General features: G+C 37.7%; 3 protein-coding genes across 4 annotated transcripts; all 3 read right to left on the bottom strand.

The window, feature by feature from the left end:
* Positions 1 to 190: 190 nt before the first annotated feature.
* Positions 191 to 7406, bottom strand: sept8b (septin 8b). 2 transcript variants are annotated; one of them, XM_043256878.1, is made up of 9 exons: positions 7254 to 7406; positions 5602 to 5716; positions 5322 to 5517; positions 4470 to 4656; positions 4224 to 4385; positions 4029 to 4125; positions 2565 to 2733; positions 2324 to 2456; positions 191 to 1571 (listed from the first exon to the last, which is right to left on the bottom strand). In XM_043256878.1, exons 1-9 carry the CDS (start codon positions 7281 to 7283, stop codon positions 1389 to 1391), a joined length of 1272 nt encoding a protein of 423 aa, XP_043112813.1. In that variant the 5' UTR covers positions 7284 to 7406; the 3' UTR covers positions 191 to 1388. The 2 variants fall into 2 exon arrangements, with proteins under 2 accessions (XP_043112813.1, XP_043112814.1); XM_043256879.1 differs by having other exon boundaries at positions 5606 to 5716; positions 7254 to 7272.
* Positions 7407 to 11061: 3655 nt separating this feature from the next.
* On the bottom strand, positions 11062 to 16807 carry sfxn1 (sideroflexin 1). The gene is made up of 11 exons (XM_043256993.1): positions 16666 to 16807; positions 13538 to 13707; positions 13287 to 13457; positions 13101 to 13199; positions 12934 to 13009; positions 12693 to 12778; positions 12093 to 12220; positions 11770 to 11819; positions 11524 to 11573; positions 11385 to 11432; positions 11062 to 11298 (listed from the first exon to the last, which is right to left on the bottom strand). The coding sequence occupies exons 2-11, from the start codon at positions 13699 to 13701 to the stop codon at positions 11202 to 11204; spliced, it is 969 nt and encodes a 322-aa protein (XP_043112928.1). The 5' UTR covers positions 13702 to 13707; positions 16666 to 16807; the 3' UTR covers positions 11062 to 11201.
* A 1145-nt stretch (positions 16808 to 17952) lies between these two features.
* ppp2caa (protein phosphatase 2 catalytic subunit alpha a) lies at positions 17953 to 22149 on the bottom strand. Its single transcript, XM_043256994.1, has 7 exons — positions 21702 to 22149; positions 20467 to 20676; positions 20208 to 20381; positions 20002 to 20091; positions 19728 to 19889; positions 18865 to 18983; positions 17953 to 18745 (listed from the first exon to the last, which is right to left on the bottom strand). The coding sequence occupies exons 1-7, from the start codon at positions 21801 to 21803 to the stop codon at positions 18673 to 18675; spliced, it is 930 nt and encodes a 309-aa protein (XP_043112929.1). The 5' UTR covers positions 21804 to 22149; the 3' UTR covers positions 17953 to 18672.
* Between the last annotated feature and the right edge of the window lie 549 nt (positions 22150 to 22698).

Below are 22698 nucleotides of genomic sequence, written 5' to 3'. Positions count from 1 at the left end.
AATAGGCAAATAAAAGAATATATGACTTGTTTTTTGGGGTTTTTTTTTGACCAAATATATTCCTATTTTTGTATTATTTTCTTCTAAAACTCATTCTTTTTTTATTTATATTCTGTGGCAATTCTCGCATGTACTTATTTTCATGTTTATTTCTAAAAGTAGGCAAGTGAGTAATACAAAGAACACAATAAACTGTGAAAGTATTTTTATTTTGTACTGAAAAATGTACATTTGCAATTGTGTAGCAGAGGTAAGCCATAACATCAGCAGAGATATTAACATGTAAAAATATCATAATTATTCTGGTTAATATAAAACTATTCATTTTATGAATTTTTTTCAAAATCTTGTAAAACCGTTTAGAGGAAAATACATTCATGTACAAAAATCTAAAATATATGTTAAAAGTCCAGTTATCGCCAAGTTCTGTATTAATTTAAGACAATGAGAGAATGAACTGGTTTTAATCAAACCAATACAATATTAAACAGAGCTTAATGTTTACTTAAAGAGACAGTTCTTGCAAAAATGACATTTCTCTCATCAGTTATTCACCCATATGCAAGTTCCACTTTACAGACTACTATTTTACGGAATTGCTTTTCAAAACATATTATGTTCAATAAAAGAAAGTCTGGAACAACAGGACGGTGAATAATTTATGACAGGATATCATTTCTGGGGTGAACCCCAATCCCTTTAATAAAAATGTAAATCCAAAAGAATCAATTATACATCAGTGGATCATCACTGTCTGAGTCGTGCTTGTTTTACATATAAAGGGTTACTCCACCCCAAAATTTGTGTCATGAAGACGAATAAAACCTTTGCGGGTTTGAGGTACGCGGGGTAATGCTCATTTTGGGGTGGAGTAACCCTTAAACCGTCACCTGAAAGCACGGCAAGCTGACTGAAATGACTGAGAATTTAATGATGCTGATGCTTCCTTGGGTTGAAAATTAAGTAAAGAAAATGTTTAATAAAATAAACATCAGCTAGATTCTAAAAATAACTATCCGCCGGCAACCAACCTAAGACATATTTCAAGCAAACAGCTCATTTTATTTAAAGTGAGTGCAAAAAAATGTAAATACAAGCTGATCCGGCAGCTGGCAGTACCAGGCGACTAGTGTCATCTATCTCTTTCTCCTTTAACTTGCCAAGATCCTGTCTAGCGTGCTCTAATATTACAGCACTGAAGCTCTTCTATCCCAGCATCCTCTGCCCTGGCATCAGAGCCCAGAAGAGGCAAAGACGGGCAGCCAACTCAGACAAACAAAAAGACCTCAGACGCTTGTGAATGCAGACACAGATCAGTCTCATTCACAGACGGTGACTACCAGAGATGGGAACAGATAGCCTCAGAGGTTGAAATGGTGGAAAAAGGCTTACGTTTTCTTCTCTTTGTCTTTTTTGAGGGCAGAGGAGCCTTGAAGAGACTGTAGGGTTTCTGCAGCCACTTTCCTCCTGTTGAAGGTGTTCATCTCCTCCTCTAAATCTCTCCGCTTCTCCTCCAGGTTCCTCTTCTCCTCCTGATGTGTGCGTTTCAGCATCTCGAATCTCTCATGCAGCTGGGAAAACAGAACAAGGGCCCATTTACTCAAATACTCTTTTTTTTTTCATTTTATTTGTTTTATTTTAATACTTTAACATTTTTATTTATATTATTAAAGAATTTATTATAATAGCATGTGCCTTATTAACACCACAGCTTACAGGGCTGAAATACTTTAATTCACTTTAATCAAGAAGAGCATATTTTTTATAATGTATTTTTTTTATATATTTTTCAATGTGTAAATAAAAGACATTTCAAGATTAAGTTTAGATTTGATTATTTACTAAATGTGGCAAGTATTTAAACATTTCATTGTTGCATAAAATGTGACAAGTATTTAAATATTTTTAATTAAATATTTTATTATTTAATGAAAAGTTAATGAGTTTGAAGCTAATAAAAATAATTTAAGATTGTGTTTTATTATTAGATAAAAAAGTTACAGGTCTATAATGAATTTATTTGATAAAAGATTACAATGATATAAAGTTTTTATTGAACGAAAAAAGTATGTACTGTATGTCAGTGTTTTTATTTTATAATTAATAAAATGTGACAAGTATTTTTTATTATTTAATGAAAGGCTGGCGTATTACATTTGATTATTATTATTATTATATTGTATTACTGTAAAGCCATGTAAGAAATAACTATTAGCAGTAATAGTGTAGTTTTAGATTACCGTTTTATTAAATTAATGCTAGTAGAAATTTAATATTGTCTTGAAATAATGCCAAAACTGATGCCTTGAAATTTCAGTCTTACCTCTCTCTCCTTCTCTTTTAGTTCAGCTTCTGTCTCCTTCACTTTGTTGACAAACATCTGTCTCATCTGCTCCTCTTTGAGCTGTAACTCCCCGATGAATTCTCTCCTCTTGGCCACATATGTCTCCTGCAGACTGTGTGCGAGGACAGACGTTTCAGTTCACTCAACGCCATAGCTGTGACGACTATGCAATTAAAAAAATAATTTTCTGACTCTTTTGTTGCATGCTCCTCTTGACTACCTGAAGGGTTCGCTGTCAGGGTCGGTGTCTTTGAAGCCCATCTCCTCCAGTTTGCAGCGGCGGTACAGCTCATAGTGTCTAGCGTGGGTCTGCTCCCTCAGGTCCAACATGTTGACACGAATTAGCATCTCTCTCAGCTTTACAAAGTCACAGTGACTCTCGTTCTCCACTGAGGACATAAGCCCAGAAATCACGACTTCACTAATAATCTTGCGTGGCTCTCATGATGTCTACAGTAACCAAGACGCTGTTTGCTGCTTGTTTTGCGTTAATGTTGACAAACCACCCCAAGATGAACTGTATGTCTAATCAGAAAATAAACATTTTGTCATCATTTACTCATCATCATGTTGTTCCAAACCTGTGTGTTGAACATAATAGAAAATATCTGGTAATCAGTCGATGGTCACCATTGACTTTTTCCCCACTGAAACAAAAGTCTTTGGTTCTTCAAAATTCTTGAAAATGTCTTCTTTTGTGTTAAACAGAAACTCTTTTGGAACAACGTGAGGGTGGATAAATGACAAATTTTTCATTTTGGGGTGAACTATCCCTTTAATAATACTGCCTTAAATCATGTTTGAATTTGTGAGATGCAAACTGGTATTGGTCGGAGTTATGATTTAATTTTAAATGCAGACTGTACAATTCATTTGTATTAATTGTGTGTACTTTTACAGAAGAAGTGTAATAAGATAATATTAATTTACAGTTTGGGGCAACTAGTTTTTATATATATATATATATATATATATATATATATATATATATATATATATATATTGTCACCATGGCTGATTCATCCGATCAAAAATACTGTAAAATAGTAATACTGCAAAATATGTTTTGCAATTTTTAATTAAAAAACGTTTTTTTTGTAATATATGTTAACATTTAATTTATCCAGTCTTCAGTGTCATGTGATCTTTCAGAAATCATTCTAATATTCTGATTCTCCAAAAAATACTTTTAAATACTTAAAATAATATTCTATTGAAAACATTGAAAACAGCAGTGCTGCCTAATATATTTTTTCGGTTTGAAAATTCAAAAGAACGCATTAATTTCCAACACTTGTCACTTTGTCTATACCCCTTATGAGTAAAATCATATGAATTCATATGAGTAAGGTCAGACGATTTAGCCATCTTCCATTACCATGAGATCGGACTGTTGTTTCAAATAGTCTATATTATTTTAATTGATCGAATCCTCTTTTGTACCAATGTCAATATCTTTACTGATATTTTTTAACAACTGAATGCATCTTTGCTTAATAAAAATATTAATTTATTTTCTCAAAAAAATAAAAATAAACACTCAGATAAAACCACATGGACGAAAGCGTAATATACACAGGTAAAGTATCGAGTATTGCTATTCATTTGCGTTTGCACAATAAAAAGGTAAAAATACAGCATTGCCCAATTTATATCTTGATGTTCTATTAGCAGCAATACCTACCCTGCACCACACCCCACGGGTACTGTCTGGCCCGCACCATTTTGTTCCCAAATTTAACCTCTTCACTGCTTCCAATCACAGCAAAAGGGAGGTGTGCCTGCAACACAAGTCACCAGCTAATCATTCAAGATGCCGGTAAAAGAGCATATAGCGTGTGTCTGTTTGGATCAGTAGCAAAACTCAAGCTTCTCTCACATTCATAGAAGAGTTTATTTCAGCCACAGCTTCATCATCTGTCGGGAACTGGTAGATCTGAACGCCATTGCTGACAAGCTCACTCATGATCTTGATCTTAAATTTTTGTAGCTCGCTTTTAGATATAGTGTCTGCTTTCGCTATGATGGGAATGATGTTGACCTGGTTGGGAAGGAAAAATATGGATATGCATGTTAAGATTTGATGAGGTAGAACGTACATAGCATGCTTAAGTGAACACTGTACCTTGCTGTCCAGCTTCTTCATGGTTACTAAATCCAGGGATTTCAGTGAGTGACCGGTGGGAGCAATAAAATACAGACAGATGTGGATGCGTGAATCGTGGTAGTTATAAAGGGAGCGTTTAATTTTAAGTTCTTCTTCGAGGAAGTTTTCAAACTGAGCGTCAATGTAGTCCACAACAGGTTTATAACTGCAGAGAAACGAGAAAAAGGATTTTGACTTTGGTACGTCGTTATCAATGTGAATGGGTATTTAAAGCTGCAGTCCGTAACTTTTGGCGCTCTTAATAAACACAACGCGTGAGTCTTGTGGAAGAACAATGTAGCCGAAGCTACTTCTCTCTGTGTGTGTTTATGGCAAAAATTTTGCAACCTGGTCTCATAAAAATATGTACCTATGTGCAACGCTGTTGCAGAAATGTCCACTGAGTGGCGCTAAAACTCAGGTTTAATACGTGAACCCTGGCACGTTTTTATTAAGTTGACATGGGTATATATTGCAGTGGTTCAGCATTCAAATATCCATGGACTGTAGCTAAAAGCTAATGCTCTAAAAGTTAATCCAACCCTAAACCTATTTGATAGTAACTTAACAAAACTGATATAAAAACACGTTTGTTGATGCAGCGTGCCATTTCAACTTCCTTTTACACAGATTTGAACTGTTTTTCTAAATTCTGCTTTATTGATCGAAACTCGATTTGTGTGAAAAGGAATAAAAGGGTACAAGTTTCACGTCTCGCCAATAAATTGTACACATGTCAGTTTATGCCACGAGACCAGGTCGAAATTTGGGGAAATTCTGAAAAGACAAAAAATGAAGGACTGCAGCGTAAACCGAAGTCTTAGGAAGTACCTTTCTTCTTTATTGACCTGGTCGCCGAATCCCACGGTGTCTACAATGGTTAGCTGTAAATCCACGTTGCTTTCCTGCAGGCTGTAAGTCCTGGGACGCAAATGCACCCCGTTCTGGAAGTGGCTGGCCTCTTCATTCTCGAAGGTTGTGTTAAATAGCGTGTTCATTAACGTAGATTTGCCTATGCCAGTCTCACCTGTAAAAGAGGGCGCAGTCGTTTGTATGGATTTCCTTCTTTACATACCAGGTCTGCAGAATCTTCAAAGCACTTTCTCCTCACCTACGCAAAGAATGTTGAAGCTGAACCCTTGGCTCACTGACTTGCTGACCAGCTGATCAGGAAGACTGTCGAAACCCACATGACCGCTGAGAGAAAGAGTCCTCATCTCCTCGCTCTGAAAAATGACAACAGCGTAAAAGGTCTGACACGACATACCAGGACATTGAGAGTGTCGTGAATAATTGCTACAAGCACCTTTGTGAAAATATTGCATTCGTTTTTATAAACACAATAATCAGTCTATAAGACGGAGTATATATGGCACTCTTATTTAAGCTTTTTAATTGTTGCCAATGTTTCAACGATAAGTCTTTGTCAATGCAATAAAAAAGTGAGAATGGTTAAATTCTATCTTTTTAAATTCTGATGTGTGCAACATATGTATTATTTAATAACCGGCTGAACCGTTAATGTTTCTAAATGTACTGAAGTTTACTAAAGTCAATTTATTGATAATTTAATTACATTTATTATAAAATCTATATGTTTACTCAGGTTCACAGTTGTAATGATTTTAAGAGAAACTGGCAGAAAGGTAAATAACATTTTTAATTCAAACAAATGATGTTCTTTTGAACTTTCTGTTCATCAGCGAATCCTGTAAATATAACATTTTCACTTAAGTAAACGTGAAAAATATGAAATTTATTTCCAGAGCATGAAATCAGCATATTAAAATGATTTCTGAAGAACCACGAGAAACTGAAGACTGGATTTGAGCTTTGTCGCCTCAGAAATATATACACATCTAATTAATAATATATTTAAAAATATAAGCAGTGCTACATCACAAATACATAGCCAATGCTTCTTAATGTATGGGAGATCCTGATCAAAGTGGAGAGGCTGACCCGTGTCAGTTTGTAAGTAAGTGAGCATATTGGTATGCATGAACCCGGGTTTGAGTCTCGATCACAGAGAAAAGCAGCATGCTGAGGCATTCAGAGCTCCTCACTCTGTACAAACACAAGGAAGTGTTTCACATAGTCTTCATCTGTTCCACTGCCCCAGTATTCTTAACACACACACTAGGGCACAAAGGACTCTTTATACAGCCTGTGTTTCTCAGTCACTGAAGGCTTCCACTGCTTCTGCCCTAAGAAGCATGCTTTAAGTGCTGGGGTTACACGTTTAAAAGGCATTTTATCACAAAATCAGTCAATGAACAGTATTAGGATGACACTCTTGCACAAATGTAAAGGCGTTACAGGCTTGTAATGCATGTTGGCTGAAGCAGCAAGCAGAAGAACCAAAGCTGATCTGCTTACAGGAACTAATCAGCTTGAAATGACTTTGACAGTGGGTTTAAGCAGAGAAAGAGCCTCGATATTAAACTATAAATATAAATTACAAGCAAACTCATCGTTTCACGACAGGCGTTACGCAGCGTAACAAACGGTGATTTACAACCGACCTCAGTTAAATAGGCTATTGCGCTGAAGTTAAACTCGGTTTAGTGTTCCTTGAATTAAACTCAAGCGCACTGAAACATCTTTTCCGTCGTGTTCGACGAACAAGCCGCGCGTATCAGCGCGTGCGACCAAATACGCAAAAGTTTGAATCATCTGCACATATCGCACTTTATTTAAGAATGTGCATGCAATGATGAGAATAATAATGTGCAGGAAATATAAGAAGCAAAACAAACTTACAGGGTATATGCTTACATCTGTGGCAGCCATGCAGATTAATGCGATAAATAGCACTGACAGTATGCTTTCATTTATTGCGCTGGCGCTGGCTCGCTCTCTCTCTCTCTCTCTCTCTCTCTCTCTCTCTCTCTCTCTCTCTCTCTCTCTCTCTCTCTCTCTCCTCCTGCAGCACTTACACACGCACTTGTTTGAGAAAAGGCTTGTTTATTTGGTTTGAGTGTCTCTCTCAAGTAGTGTTTAGGCGTGACTAAATAACAAAATACATAAATGAATACGACACGGGCACCATTTTTATTTTGGCTGTTGAAAAAAAGTCATTTGGCATTCTTATCACTTTTTCAAGGAGCCGTAAGTAATTGCACATTTGTCTCCAAAGCCATTTCATGGGCAGATGTTGGCAGGTAAAAGGTCTGGAGTTAATTTGCATTTGTTGAATCCAGAACAGAAAGACCCACAAACAAACAATAACTGAAGCCAACTGAAGCAAAAGGCCGGAAAAGCTTCACCAAAAAGGAAACAAACGTGCATTTTAATTATTGATTTATTGATTATTAAAAATTGATTTTTATGATAGCAGCGTATAAATACGGTTTAATTCCTAAGCGTTAGGAATGCAGTTTCATCTTGATTGTTTCATTTTAATCCCTTTCTGGTGGCATACAGAAGTAAAATTAGGAAAATTATGTCAGTGTCCAAATATGGAGCTATATGAAGGCTTCAGATGCAAGGGGGCAGTGCCATAACAGTGCTCTAATCTGAAATGTTCGTTTGAAATTAGCATTTTTATCAAGTAATTTTACTCTAATGGCAATGTGTAGATCCTTTATGTGCAATTAAAGTGAAATAACAGATCATAAATACTTGAAACTTTCAGGCAGCACTGAAGTGCCGACTTCCAAGTATGTCCAGTATGTGTCGCCCTTTCCCCTTTTTGTCTGAACCCCTTACCTATAATCAGCAAAGCAGGACACTTCAGCCATGTTCGAAGGTTTCAAAAAAAAAACTTTTAAAGAAAATGATATAGCAGAACCTTCATTTGAATCAGTTTATAACTTCTTTCTTCCATAAACGCAGAATACTGACGACCGGTTTAAGGTAAGCGAGCGTTTTAGTTCATTCATACCACGAGTTCAAGCGCACCACATACATACAGCTATGAGGACAGGCCACGAAACCGTTTCATTGCTTAATACTCTTTATTTCGTTTAGGTGATCCACACGGTACAGTGTAATCTACACGGTACAATCCCCATTCACCGTAAGATAAGAAACATTTTTAAAATATTCATCTTGAAAATCGTACACCCGTCTCATTCACAATAAACAAATTATTGTACGAATCAGAGAGACTTGTTCATTTGAAGAGCAGACCATCGAGTCCCCTCAGAGTATTCCCGTTTTGTTCCAATGCCTTGAGTCATATTGACTGAATAAATAATATGGGTACAGGAAACAAACAGTATTATGCTGTGTTTTTTTGTCCAGGAAAACACTGCATTATACTTATTAGTATATTAATAAAGTCAGCTCTCTTATAATGATTGCAAAGAACAGATGTGCTATAAATCCCCGTCTAAAGATCCTCACGGCTACGTCGCTGTTGTGATTCGCCTGAACAAACCAGCAGTTGTTTGATGCATCAGTTCATTTATACAGGATCCTTTAAGTATCACAGATCTCAAATGGAATAGGAATGATCAAAGATCTGAGCACCTAGGGCCTTCACCGAGGGAGACAAAAGACTGTCAGAGGCCCTGCAAAATGTTAGTGAAGCTGGCGACCATGATCTGGCACACAGTATAAACACTTGGAATTGTTCCTTACCCATTATCTTTCACAGAGGTACATGAAACGTAACACCTTCAGGGAATCTTGAAGAACATGGACTGTTGTGCTTTTTGTCACAATTAAAACGGAAACAAAAAATTTGGCTACCAGTAGAACCGGCAGTCCATCCACGGAAATGTACACGCTCTCAGTTTGATTCATTACTGCCAACACTACATTCAAGAACCGAACAAATGTGGCACATCAACAGTCTCACAACAACAAAGATCAGAGCTCTCTTAGTAGGTTACATATTAAACATTAAACATATTTAAATACCTCAACACATGGAGACCTAGTCAATTAAACGGAAAGTTCACAAAGATTAACATCGGTAAATCTAAAAATACATAACATAGCCAAAAATACATGGACATCCAAACACGTACCCCATGTCACTTTATACTAAAAGTATTATTTTATAAATTTGCACCAGACACTTCTAGGAAGGCTTTGGCTTTGGGAACATGGATGCGGTGATGGACAGGGTTTTGTGTAGGTCAATTATCTCGTTTCAAAAAAGGTGGTCACTAAGTCACTAAGCATAAAGTTTAACATATAGTTCTGTAGAATATGGCTGTATGCAGTTAATAGTTTTTCAGAAATTAAATTCTCACCCTCGGGCCATTCCAGATGTAGTTTGTTTCCTCATCCGAACAGATTTGGAAACATTTTATCACCTGTGCACCAAATGATCCTCTTCAGTGAATGGGTGCCGTCGGCGCATAAAAACATCCAAGTAATCCAAATAATATTGCTTTCTCAAATGAAAAAGTTGTCTTGTTTGAAACAACGGTTTAAAAAATAAAATAAAATAAAAACATTTCACTTCACAAGACTTTAACTTGATGGACTGGAGTCACGTGGATTACCAAAATACAATTTTCTAGATTATTGTTTTTTTTTGCAGTTGCATTAATACTTGTCATCATAAATTACTGAAATAGCCAAACCTGTTCATTCAAAAGGAACTGTCCATGCACTTTGGCCATGTAGTGTAGATGGCAAACAAGAACAGGATTTATGGAAAGGCAGTGTAGCACTTCAGAAACAGAAAAAAACCACACACACTAGCTAAAAATAATACTATTGGATTGTGTCTTGTCTTTGAACGTTACAGAAAATGACACATTACCTTCCATTAGTCATTAACCTATGTACTGTTTTATTCTTCTAGCTATTCTAGTAGGTTTCATGGAGACTGCTGTGTGTTACCTTGAACGTAACAAAATATGGCACATGAAAAGACGGTTTTTAGGGTAGACTGAAGCAAATGACCTTTCATAAATCAGAAAACAGATGCAGGCTTGATAAGTTTGCATTGAAAATCTGTGTGTTACCTTGAACTGCTAGAGGAGTGGACTTTGGAACAGTCAATGAGAACACGTTGAACTTTAACCTCACACTATTTTCACTTACAAAAAGTTTGTTCATGCACTGTCAGCAGGCAGAAGAAATCATATGAACAGACACACTATTCTCTTATAACATCCTAGTTAAACTCAAATACCGAGGATAGCAAAATAGATAAAACTCTTCTTAAAACCCATGCTGTAGTTTATCGGTTTATTAAACCAGCGTCTAAGGAAATGTGCAGCAGAGGTTTGTATTTGGCAACGTTTTCAACGGATTGCACTATTGTCATTTAAGAGGTCCCTTGATTTAGCTTGAAACTGAAATGAAATTTGGCAGCAACGTATAAACCGCAACCCCTCGTGAAGAGATAAAGACAAAATACTGACAATAAGAATGCAATGCAGACTAACGGAAAAGAAAACAAGGTCAACACCAGCCATCTTTGATCCTTACTGAAAACGACATTGAATGGCACATGGAATAATCCGGCAGCAAACAAAATGATTTAGAATATTAAAAAAAACGAAAAACAATGCTACATGTGTGTACAGCAGTGTGCACCGTCATACACATGTCAGATAAAAAGGACTGGTCGAGATCAGCAAGCTTAAAAACAATTAAAACTGTCAAAAATGTAAAAACATCTTACAAAATGACTGAGTTGGGATGTCCTGGAGAGGAACGGGTGAACTTTGGCACACAAAGAGATGTTATGGATGACCGTGAAACCGTTACAGTAGAGAGCAGATTCACCGACGTTCGTCTTTACAGTCCTTTGTTGAAGTAGACCGTCTCTACTCCAGGATGACTGGCTCGAATCTTCTCCTGCAGCTCTGGCTCCAAACGGCTCACGGCCATGGAGCTGCACGAACGATGCATTTAATTATGAAACGCAACAGAATGATTCATAAAACCAATTATCTTGAATAGATTTAAACTCGTTCTCACCTCTTTTGCGGGAATAGCGCACAGCACAATGGGGTTGCAAACACGAGGCTAAGAAGAAGAAAGAATTTACAAAAGAATGGGTCACAAATTCTTGGAAATAACCGTTTATTAGACCACCGATCTATCTTTGGCAACTCACCAAAACCCAACCAAGCCGACTTGAATGGGTGCACTCATCCACGGAAACCTCTGAAAAAAAATGAAGAGGGAGAAAATCAACCTGGCAACAAAGGCCTTGATTCTATGGGGCCATTTTAAGGGCTAATGCATTCAAGCAGACCGGACACCGTTGTTAGGTGTGTACGTGCTCTGCTCAGGCTAAATAGCTTTCATTAAGATTTACAGCCACGTAAACAAAAAATTTAGGATGCAAGTTTCAAATTACCTTCAGGAAGGCCTTCTTTTCCAAAGAGTTCATTAAAAATGGAGGGATTGCTATGGGAAGATTTAATTAGAATGATAGATTATTTATTTGTAATTGCAGTGTCCCATAAACAGATGTGCGCTTTGATAAAAATCAACCTTGCATTTGCTTGGGACCCACAGCGAGGGACCACTCTAAAAAATATTGCCAAACTTTATTTCTAGGTTTAAATTAGTTTCCTGATTCTCAGACTTTTGGACGTCGCTGTGCATGCAGACTTTTATAAATATACTTGCAAAGTCCATTCTACTGTAATAGGTTTCAGAGATTTCGAATAAACGAACCCATTCCCGGAGAGGCCATGAGGATTCTGGAAACCACCACTTGTGTGATGGCCTGTTGAGCTGCTTTTGAGGATTCTCCTAACCGATTTTCGTTCTCATCCGTTACTGGGATGCCGTGTTTGAGTTCCCTGATAGAAACAACACAGTTCACCTTACTTCGCGTCCGTTATGCTGCGCGCACAGTAAGGTCAAAAGTTACAGTAAAGATATTTATTAAACTACGAAAACTTGTTTTGCTCTTCTGAACTGTATATATCAAAAATATTATGCGTACGAGTTGTTTTTTTTGAGCAGCAAATTGTTAAGCAGCGTATTAGAATGAAGTGCTGTGTTAAAACTGGAGTAATTCAGCTTTGCCATCACTAGGTTAAACAATCTCAAAGGAAAATACTCATTTAAAATTACAGTAATATGTCACAATGTTTGTGTTTTACTATATTATTAATCAAATAAATTGGTGAGCGTGAGCATTCTTTCCCAAATCATTACCAAAGCCCAAACTTTTAAGCTATACAGAACACAAGCACATTTTTTTTTTGTTATTCTAAGAAACTCAGGTCAAAGCCCTTAATGCATGATTTGTTTTAGATAATTATTTACCGTTGTCTCATGAGTGGAATGTTAATACAGTTAGCAGCAGCTACAGCAGCGAAAGGAACAAAGCGTCCTATGAGTGGAGACACATGCTGAAAGACAGTGAAATTAAATCAATTTTAGTGTAATCGTAAATACGGATTACTACACGACCACAACGAGCGAGTAGAGAGCAGTAGACACTAATATTTATTACATGGCTTCGAAAGATTTAAACCCCTTAAACATTAGAAAGCAAGACCGTTACCTTTGCTAGTGCATTGAGTCCTAAAGCGGTAGCCACAGCTCCTGTGGTGGCCGATACATATGCTGTGCCAAGCTGGCTGCAAAAACATACATTAAGAGTTTAGGGATATTGCAAAAAAAAAAAAAAAGTAAAATGCAAGATAAATGCATGATGGAAAGTCCTCGCACTTTACTGTGATGGGGGCGTCTCCGCTCCTGTTGGTGTAGTTCACTATTGCATTAAAAGACTGATTGATCCACTGCCAAAACAGAACTGCTGGAGTGGTTCTAAAAGGCGAGAAATATTCAGCATTATATTATAGGTATATAATCATTTATTGTCCAAAAAAAAAAAAAAGAAGCAGCGCGATCCACCTGTAGAAGGTCATCATGCATCCGGTGATGGTCATGTTCATGGGGACCTGAGCAGACATGCGGCCAATCAGGAGCATTTTCTCGCCTGTGTCCGGATGGAATGCTGAGTCAAACACATATTTCGCCCTCCATAGCTCGTCTTCTGTGAGACCTGGCGCTACCACCCCTTTCCTTCAAAGAGAGGCAGATGGAAAATGATGTGTGTTTGTTAGAAGACTTTACAGCGCATGAATGAGTGAAGAGTAACTTACTTGTAATCCAGAATAATCTGACGAGCTTTTTCTAATTGTTCATTTGACAGGAGGATGTTTCTCGGGTCTGTTACAGTGAAGAAATGCTTGGCCCGACCCACAAATGTTCCCTGATCCCAGCGTGGCTCTTTGATGTTTATGGAGGTGGAGAGCTCAGCTGCCATGGTACACTGTGAACACATTACACTGTTCAAAACACTTTAAGTTATTTTTGATACACTACTGTTTGATGGTTCGGTGATGGTAAGGTCTCTTCTGCTCACAAGGGACTCTTGAAGCAACAGCATCACATCCTCTTGAACCGCTGTTTGAAGAATTTATCTTCCAGAATCTAGCAGTAAATAGATACATTCTTCAAACAGTTGTTGAAGAGGAGCCCAAACTTCTGTCCACAAAGCCTATGAAAACTCAGATGGATTTCACAACACTTCAGCATGTTATTAAGCGAAGGTCATTCGCCTGAGAAGTCCCTGAGAACCTAAAACGTCGTTCTGGAAAGTTATGGCGCTGGAGACTGAATGCTTGCTGATGGATTCTCAGCTAATTCTTCACATTAAGTCTTAATTCTTTTGCAGTTAACGTGTGTCTTTTCTTCTCCACCTGTTTTCTGTGACTCTCCTGACCCAATGATCATTTCGCTGCCCAGTGGTCACTCCTTAACTTTGCTAATTCTATTAATGCATTGGCGTTGCATCCTTCTCGTGGGCATTTAATCATTTTGAAACTTTAAATCTGAATTCAATCTCTTTATTGGCCCATTTTATACGAAAAAAAAGCGGAATAATTCGAAACACCTGAATATAAGGAGTTTTTGACTTTCAGCCCTCTTGGACAATTATATATCGTTTATATATGACTGAATTCAAAATCAATAGTAGTTATTAAAATTGATGTGGTTTGGGATTGGTAAAATGTTCTTGGAAAAAAAAAATTCAACTTGCAAAGCAATTCAGAATGCGGCGTATAACATTTCTATTTGAATACATTTTAAAATGTAGTTATTACTCCAGTCCTCAGTGTCGCACAATCTTTAGAAATCATTCTAAAATGAAATATTAACTATAATTATTATCAGTGTTGAAAACATCAGTGGGTTCAATCATTGCTGCATCCTTTCTAAATTAATCTTTATTTTCCCAAACAAAAAAAGTACTCGACTTCAAACGTTTGAACGGTAATGTAAACAGAATTGCCATTTCTGGTCAAACTTTGAGTTTTACCGTATTTCTTTAATAGAAAAAAATAGAAAATAACATCTGATGAATCAAAATACATTTTTAGCTTTTCCCTTTTTTTCCAGAAACAACCGAATAATGCTTGCACATGACATTCCTCTCCTGTTTAAGCCACCGCTGAATCAGCATGTAGCTGCTAAAGACACAGCTGACCAGCCAGCCAAAGAAAGGCCTGAACATCAGTCACTCTGAAAACCACAGAAGGTGCTGCTGGTCCCCACATAAAGCAGCGTCTCTGCATGCTACACTCAAAATCATTTATTCTCATCTTTCTTCATTAGGACAGAACAGACAGTCTTAGTCAACATTCACTTCCGCTGCATTATTTCCCACACAGTAAAAATCAGGATCGCGATTGTGTTTTCCACTGAATAAAGAAAGCCATACCCTTTTAAACGATAAGAGGTTACTATTTAATTTTGCCAGTAGAAAATCAACTTCATTATCAAATGCTTCAAGGTTGAGTTTAGATGACATAATTTAACCATTTGTTTTCGTGTGCATATCGCAGGAAAACGCTTTCGCGGTGGCCGAGGCAAATCAATGAAATAAAGCAGGCGTTTTAAATGTGCAGCTCGGTGATTTTTATCTTGACAGTGCACCAGAGAGGGCCGAGGGGACCATAATAAATCAAGCGGTTCTCTCCTGGCAGCTGCAAAAGCAGGCCCGTGTCTTTTTAAATCAAATCATGTTCATGTGCTTTGCGCGAGATCACTTGATGCTTTGGCTCGCGCCGAGCGCCGTAACGCGTTTGTGATCGGATGTCCGACTCAATTGATTTACGGTCCGAATCGATTCTTTTGAGCAGTTCGTTTTAAAGAACCGTTTCGACATGTAGGCGCTGCTTTATATTACGTTTTAATTCGATTATGTTTGACTGATAATTATATTTATGCAATTCAGTGTGCCCATATCAGCCATAATTTAAAAAAAAATAAGTATAAAAATATATATAACTTAAATGTCGTTTATTTGGTAAAACCAACGTGAAAGTGAACATTTCAGTTCACGCTTTTAAATGTTCTTCTGTTTGGTTTAGTTTTATTTTGACGGATTCAGTTCGATGTCAACGAATCGTTCAGTGTTTTTTGTGAACGGTCTGCTTTGGCGCACAGGCTCAACTGAATCGAACGGTTGATTCACGACTCGGACATCGCAACAAAGCGACTATATGTTACGTTTCCTACGATGAAAACGGCAGACCAGCGCGTGCACGCTATGGATTGCTCTGATAAGACACTGATCGATGCAAGGGCCTCTTGATCTGAATGAACTTTGAACGGAGAAACCGTGTTTATGACACTTCCCCCAAACAGCCCATTTCTCGCCAGATAGTGTGCATTCGTGATTATATATATTTATTATACAGTTGTTGTTTTTCAACAGCCTAGTAATAATATGCAGGCACACATCTTAATTCACATGCTATATTTTATGTGTTAAAACACTGATGCTCTTTCAAGAGCAAGCACTGTAGGATGAAAGGCGTGATTTATATGCTGTCTCGTTCTGAAATCAATTGTTGGAATTTCATCATTGTAGCCCAATGGCAAAGAATGGTTCAAAACCAGTCAGTACCGGTTAGGTGGCTTCCACTGGGCTTTTCAATATGTCATAAATCCAAATATAAATTATATTAAGCTTAAATATCATGTTAGAAATAAATCTCCGAGTGATAAACATCTTAATCAATGTTAGTTTTTTTTCTTTAAAGGCATCTGTACAACTCCAGCTGTGCACCTCTTTTTCAGCCTCTGGATGCCACATCGCAAATCCACTTACTGGCAGCATAAGGTTTTTACATTCTAATGCAGCCAGCAAAAAAAAGGAGGAAAAAAAATATTTTGACAATGGCATCCGCGAAGATCTGTAAAGAAAGGTCATGCTACTTACAGTGCAACAGTGCAAAGCTCGCCGTCAGACCAAATCACAGCACTCCGCAGCAGATATCAGTCTCACGCACTGAGGCTAATTTGGTATTTACGAATGAACGTGAAGAACGCCGCAGTAAACGCCACCCTCTCTCCCGACCAACCACAGACGCTGATCACAATTCAAAATAAAAGCTCTCGGCGTCTCGGAAAATAGCTGTAACGCGTCAACATTAGATTTATATTCCAGAAAACAGTTATACTCATAAAATTAATTACGGGTAAAGAGGTAGCAACGAAATTTCAGTCGTGCGTGCTTAGCGTGTGGGATAAAATGCATTAGTAGGTCAGCGAAAGACTTTTGTTATGAAATCAGAGAAGTGCAAATATTTTAATGATGAAATTTGATGAGCGTTAAAGATGCCAAATCCGTTCCAAGGCTTTCGTTTTATGGCATGCATTTTTAACTGTTTATTGTCTACCTGAAACGTAAACGATTAGTGTTTTTTTTTTTTGTGAATTTTGTGTTCACTAAATGAATAAATGCTCTAGCGCCGGCGATCTGTGATTTGTATGTCATACATAGGGATCTTTTTTTTTTTTTAATTGAATCTCTACAGAAAGAGATATGTTAATTACATAATTCTTTATCATCTTTAAAAACTAAGACCTTTTCGAAATGCCAGTTATTTCTTGGAGCTAATTATAACCCCTTACTTTAAGAAGCTGTGGAATACAATCTTTCGGCAGTATAATTAAAGTCCCTTGAAGAGTGTAGTGTTAAAACTGTAGTCTTTGGTACAAGTAACTAAAAGTTAACTGGTTAAGAAAAATGGCTCCATCTAGCGGACATTTTAAACACCAACCAGTTATGTATAGCATTTTCTTGTCCGACATCCTGTTAAAGTGAACGTCAAAGTATATAATTTTTCTTCATTTAGTAAACATAACTTTTAGAGCATTTTTAATGACCAGATATTTAACATCACGAGTAAGCATCGGATTTTATAAAATCTCTCACGTTAGATACAATTACAGTGGTTTTCACCTTTGTATCAGCAAGCGTTTTATTTTGCTCTATGCAATGAATAACATTATTTTTGTCCTGTTAGATTACATCCTCTTAATTTTCGTTGTTTGAATGCTTGCTTGAACTTAACTAAAACGTCTGGTTACAGTTACAGTGCTCAGTACATTTTACTGCATAACAGCAATGACCCAATTTGACAATAAAAATCAATCAGCAACACTGCTAACATTTCGCACCAGCAGCATTGCATCCGCTGTGTATAAAGAAACAGACTTTACATAGATAAATAGCATGAGTCTTTATTGCTGTTCAAATCCCTATTTAATTGTGCTCTCATTTACAAATTATTGGGAAATAATGCAGTAACATACAAAAGCAAAAAACGAACGAAATCACTGCTCTGTAAACTAAGAACGATAACAAATACTGCATCGAAAAAAAGTGCTTAAAAGACATCGAAAAGGGACTAAAGCTAAAGTGTCTCATACCCACCTGTAACAAACACCGCAGTTAGGCAATCGTTTAAAACAGCAGTCGGAAATTTGCCAGATGACAGCTCATCGTGTACCCGAGGCCATGCAGCATGAAAATGCAGCTATAATACACAGCACTATTTTAAGCTCATCACAATTTGAACATTATCCAGTCATAAGCATTTATAGTGTATATTCAGAATGTTATTCCAAAACGCAGCGTTTCAGAAGAATGCACATAAACCCGTTAGTCGGAGGAAACCCTTATATCCTGATCAAAAACACAACAGCTTTTTAGTAAGAGAGAAAAGTACATGATGTACATGAAAGAATACTGTTACGTTTGTGTGTGTGTGTTTGTTGAGAAGACTGCATCCGTCTTATTGCAGTATAGATATGGCACATGTTTTGGTCCGAGGACAGGGGTTTGTGTTGGAAAATTTGAACATGAGTATGTCTTCTATAATCATTGTCCACTGGTCAGATAGTGCTGCAATACTGTAATTTTAAAAAAAGCCTTCCAGCTTTACAGGAAATAATCTGGAGTGCGACGGGTAACGTGAGGCTCTCCTCTGCGTGGTGCAGGGTCAAACTGTAAACTAAAGAGAAACATCCTCTTATTATTCATATGTATAACAGCAACATTGCACACACATGACACAAGGAGAAGTGGAAGCATTAATAAAAACAGAAATGGTTTTGTGTTTCATGTACGTACAAGGAATACTTGAGCGTGTCGTCCAGTTCCATGATGGCGGCCTGGTTACCACATCGGTAGCAATAATTAGGTGCACTGAAGATTGTCACAACATTACGTTCATGGCACCAGTTATATCCCTGTAGAAATGTTTTAAAATATGTTAGCCTGTAGCTAATGCACAGTCGGCAGGTGTATTATTATCTAAGTGCTGTAAATTCAAAACTAAAAATTTGAGTATTGTAGTTCAAATTAGATATATTTTGTTTCAGATATGCTGCGTTTTCTTTATATTACACTTTACTCGTGTAACAGACATTGAACATCTTCAAAAACATAACTATTTACATTTACCTTTCAGACGAATCTTTTATTCAGATCAGTTATTTAATTATTCAACTGTCAAAAGACATTTTTAAAATACAGAATTGACTCATTACTTTTATCTCTAAATTGTGTATTCGTGTTTATAAATTCTTTCATTTCTAATCAATGCGAAATAGTAAATAAACGACTCTATTTAAAATTGTATTTGACAATTTAGTTATAAGCAATGCGAGTCGAAACCTTAGTTAAAGGAGATTCAGGTAAATGCATTCTATGGCTATTATATGCAGGCATATGAACTCATCTGTTAACTGCAATAGAAGTTATGTCATAATAGCAACACTATGAACGCAAATTGAACGATTTCACTTAATTATCATACAGCTTTTAATGAAAAGAAATACATCCAATTCGTAGAGATACTTAATAATAACCCTCGTTAATTATTCATTACAGTAAGCATTATCAGTTTATAAACATATCTCTAATAACAACATGCCACTTGTTGTTTACTAATATTTATACTAATATTTATACTCTGTAATCAAGTCTGTTACCTCCATCACTAACTGGTGAGCTCGTGAGACCAGAGTCAAGCAGTTGGCATGGTTAAATGTTTCCGAGATGTCCTGGCCAAATGTGTACCCGGCCCCCCTGGGGGAAATCCCCCAACCTCCGCGGTCATCCGGATCCGACCACAGCAAATCACACATAGGACCCTGCCAATAAGATTTCATTAGATTCTGTGAGTAGTATTCACAGCTGCGACCCTTAACGATTTTGAATATGGCGACACTATTCGTCTGCCTGATATCCTCCGGTTGAATGTACCTCATGGGGGACTTCTTGGATGCGGTCCAGCGCGCGGATGTGATCCAGCGTGTCAATCGAAGGCGACAATCCTCCATGGAGACAGAAAATCTGCGGAGACGGAACAGCTTAAGCTTTACGTGCGCCCAAACGACTATGCAACGTCTTCGTTTTGTGTTGAGCACAGTCACAGCGGATAAAACGCTGTTGATCACAAACCCATTTACCTGCGTGTCTACGAGGGCCGTAAGAGGAAGGTAGTCAAAGAGGTCTGTGAAATACTTCCAAACGTTTGCGTTTCCGTATTTTCTCAGGCACTCGTCATAAAAACCATAAACCTGCGTGATCTGTCTACTTTCGTGATTTCCACGGAGGATGGTGATTCTCTCTCGATACCGAACCTGGGCGATTTAACGAAACAAACCATTAACAATGCGAAAGGACGTTTTCTTAAAAACCGTCGATATTAAAACTCCATTCACATACCTTTAGAGACACCAGCAGGGTGACGGTCTCTACTGAATAGTAGCCTCTGTCCACATAGTCTCCCATGAAAAGGTAATTAGTATCCGGTGACTTGCCCCCGATCTTAAACAGTTCCATAAGATCGTGAAATTGACCGTGCACATCTCCACATACCGTGACGGGGCAGCGCACCTCCTGAACGTTTGACTCTTTGGATAAAATTTCTTTAGCCTGCAACAAATACAATCGGCAGGTTAGACTGCAAACACCCACACCACGCTTTCAACTATTAACCTAAAGTGCATTTAAAATTCCCACCGGCTGCAAGAGGCAATGTTGACACAGACCAGTGATGAATAAATATTGGCATATGCTAAATGGGCCTTTGTTCTTGGAAATGGACTGAGGGACCAAATGCCCTGTAAAAATGTGGGTCAGATAGCCTTAAAATGTGTTAACGTCTAAACTCACTTGTAATGATAAAGTCAAAATAAATGAATAATAATATTAACTGTAACACTATCACTAACTGTCATTATTATTAATACTTCTATTTAAACGATACCCGGGTGAATCTCCCTTTGTGCTCCACAGTACAAAGTCAGGCAGGCAGATTCAGAACAACATGTGGGTGAGTACACGATGACAGAATTTTAGGTCAACTATTTTTAAGAAACGACCGCACGTTTTCACTTTTACACTGTGCAGGCAAACTTGCGGGACATTTTGGTTTAACAGAATAAGGTCACGGTGATTAATGCATGTGGACTAATTCTTGATGCGCCACTTGAAATAACCTGGGCGTTTTTGGACATTGCAATTACAACCGACACGAGATTGCTCGTTTGAATACATCAAAAGGGCATAAATTATACACGGAGCGAAATAAGCCCGTTTTTAAAACGATTCTGCCGGATCCGCACGTTGGCTTAGAAAGCAAAAGGCAAAGCCAAACTCTGCCTGACAACGAGTAACAGTAAAGTGGGCATAACCTGACGAGCGCCGGTTGCTAACTGCTCTGCACAGCCGTCAACCAATAGTCACTTTCACGGCGCGCAGGCGGCCAATAATAGAATAATTCGGCACCGCCATCTTCGGATAAACCGCCAGTGGGAAGGGCGCACTGCAACCGTATCTGTGCCGATAACAAATATAGCCAGTCTGCTGCTGCGCCCACGGGCCGCCTGACAAAACACGTGTTTTAACATACAATGCAACACTGACAAGGCTGAGGATGACCGTCATGCGGAACTCACCTTCTCGCATAAGATTTTCACTTGGTTTTCCGACAGTTGCTTGCACTCGTTCAGCTGCTCGATCCATTGGTCCAGTTCTTTCGTGAATACCTTCTCGTCCATTCTCGACAGTTCCTTAAATCATTCGAGTAACGTTTTTTTTTTTTTTTTTTTTTTTTAAAAGGGGTAAAATGACTCAGGATGCTTTATTTGGGTCTGGCGTCATGCGTCAAAGTAATCGATCCCGGTTTAAAATAAAGCTGTTGAGTCCTTGGTTACTTGAAATACTTTAAGGCCGCGAAACGAAGTAAAGCGCCGTTGCTTTTACTCCCTCGAGAATAAATCGATGAGTTGCTGTTATTTGTAAGCGGTAAACGAGTCAAAGTAAGCCCGAAAGCTCCTTTGATTTCGGTCAGAGTCTGGTTGTGATGCGCAGCAGCGACGAAGAATCCGCTCATGTAGGTTGACGTCACCTAATCCGCATTCAAAATAACGAATCCTACTACCGCGAAGGCTTGCTAGTTAATATTCATGAGCCAAGCCATCTCTATTGGTGGATCACCAAACCGAGTCTTTATGAGCTGATTAATATTTATAAGCCGGGCGTTCGCAATAGGATGGCTATTAATGAACGTCAGCAAGGTCTCATTAATATTGACCGGCTAAGTCTTCGCCATAGTAGTATTTGTCGCAAATATATTGTCTTTGTCTCTTGTGCGTTTAGTGCCGCCAACTGATGTACAAGGGGTATGACAGTAAATTTTAATTTGAGAACCGCTACATTGTTCGATTTCAATAAAGAAATTAAGTAGTAATAATATATAACTACTACTATATTATGCTCTGTTTTTTACCTTTTTAAATTATTATCATTATCATTATTATTATTAATATGTTCTGTTGCTGGAAAGTGATAGATCTTTTTCCCCTTTGTGTATCTGTATATCTTATGTGAAGGAGCAGCGATCAATGTGGCCTTCAACATACAATATTTGTATATTGTTATTCATAATAATTT

The sequence above is a fragment of the Puntigrus tetrazona genome, chromosome 14, assembly GCF_018831695.1.
Source record: "Puntigrus tetrazona isolate hp1 chromosome 14, ASM1883169v1, whole genome shotgun sequence".
In the NCBI taxonomy this organism is placed as follows: Eukaryota; Metazoa; Chordata; class Actinopteri; order Cypriniformes; family Cyprinidae; genus Puntigrus; species Puntigrus tetrazona.
Note: the sequence above shows the minus strand (reverse complement) of the source record. Positions and strands in the feature narration are given on the sequence as shown.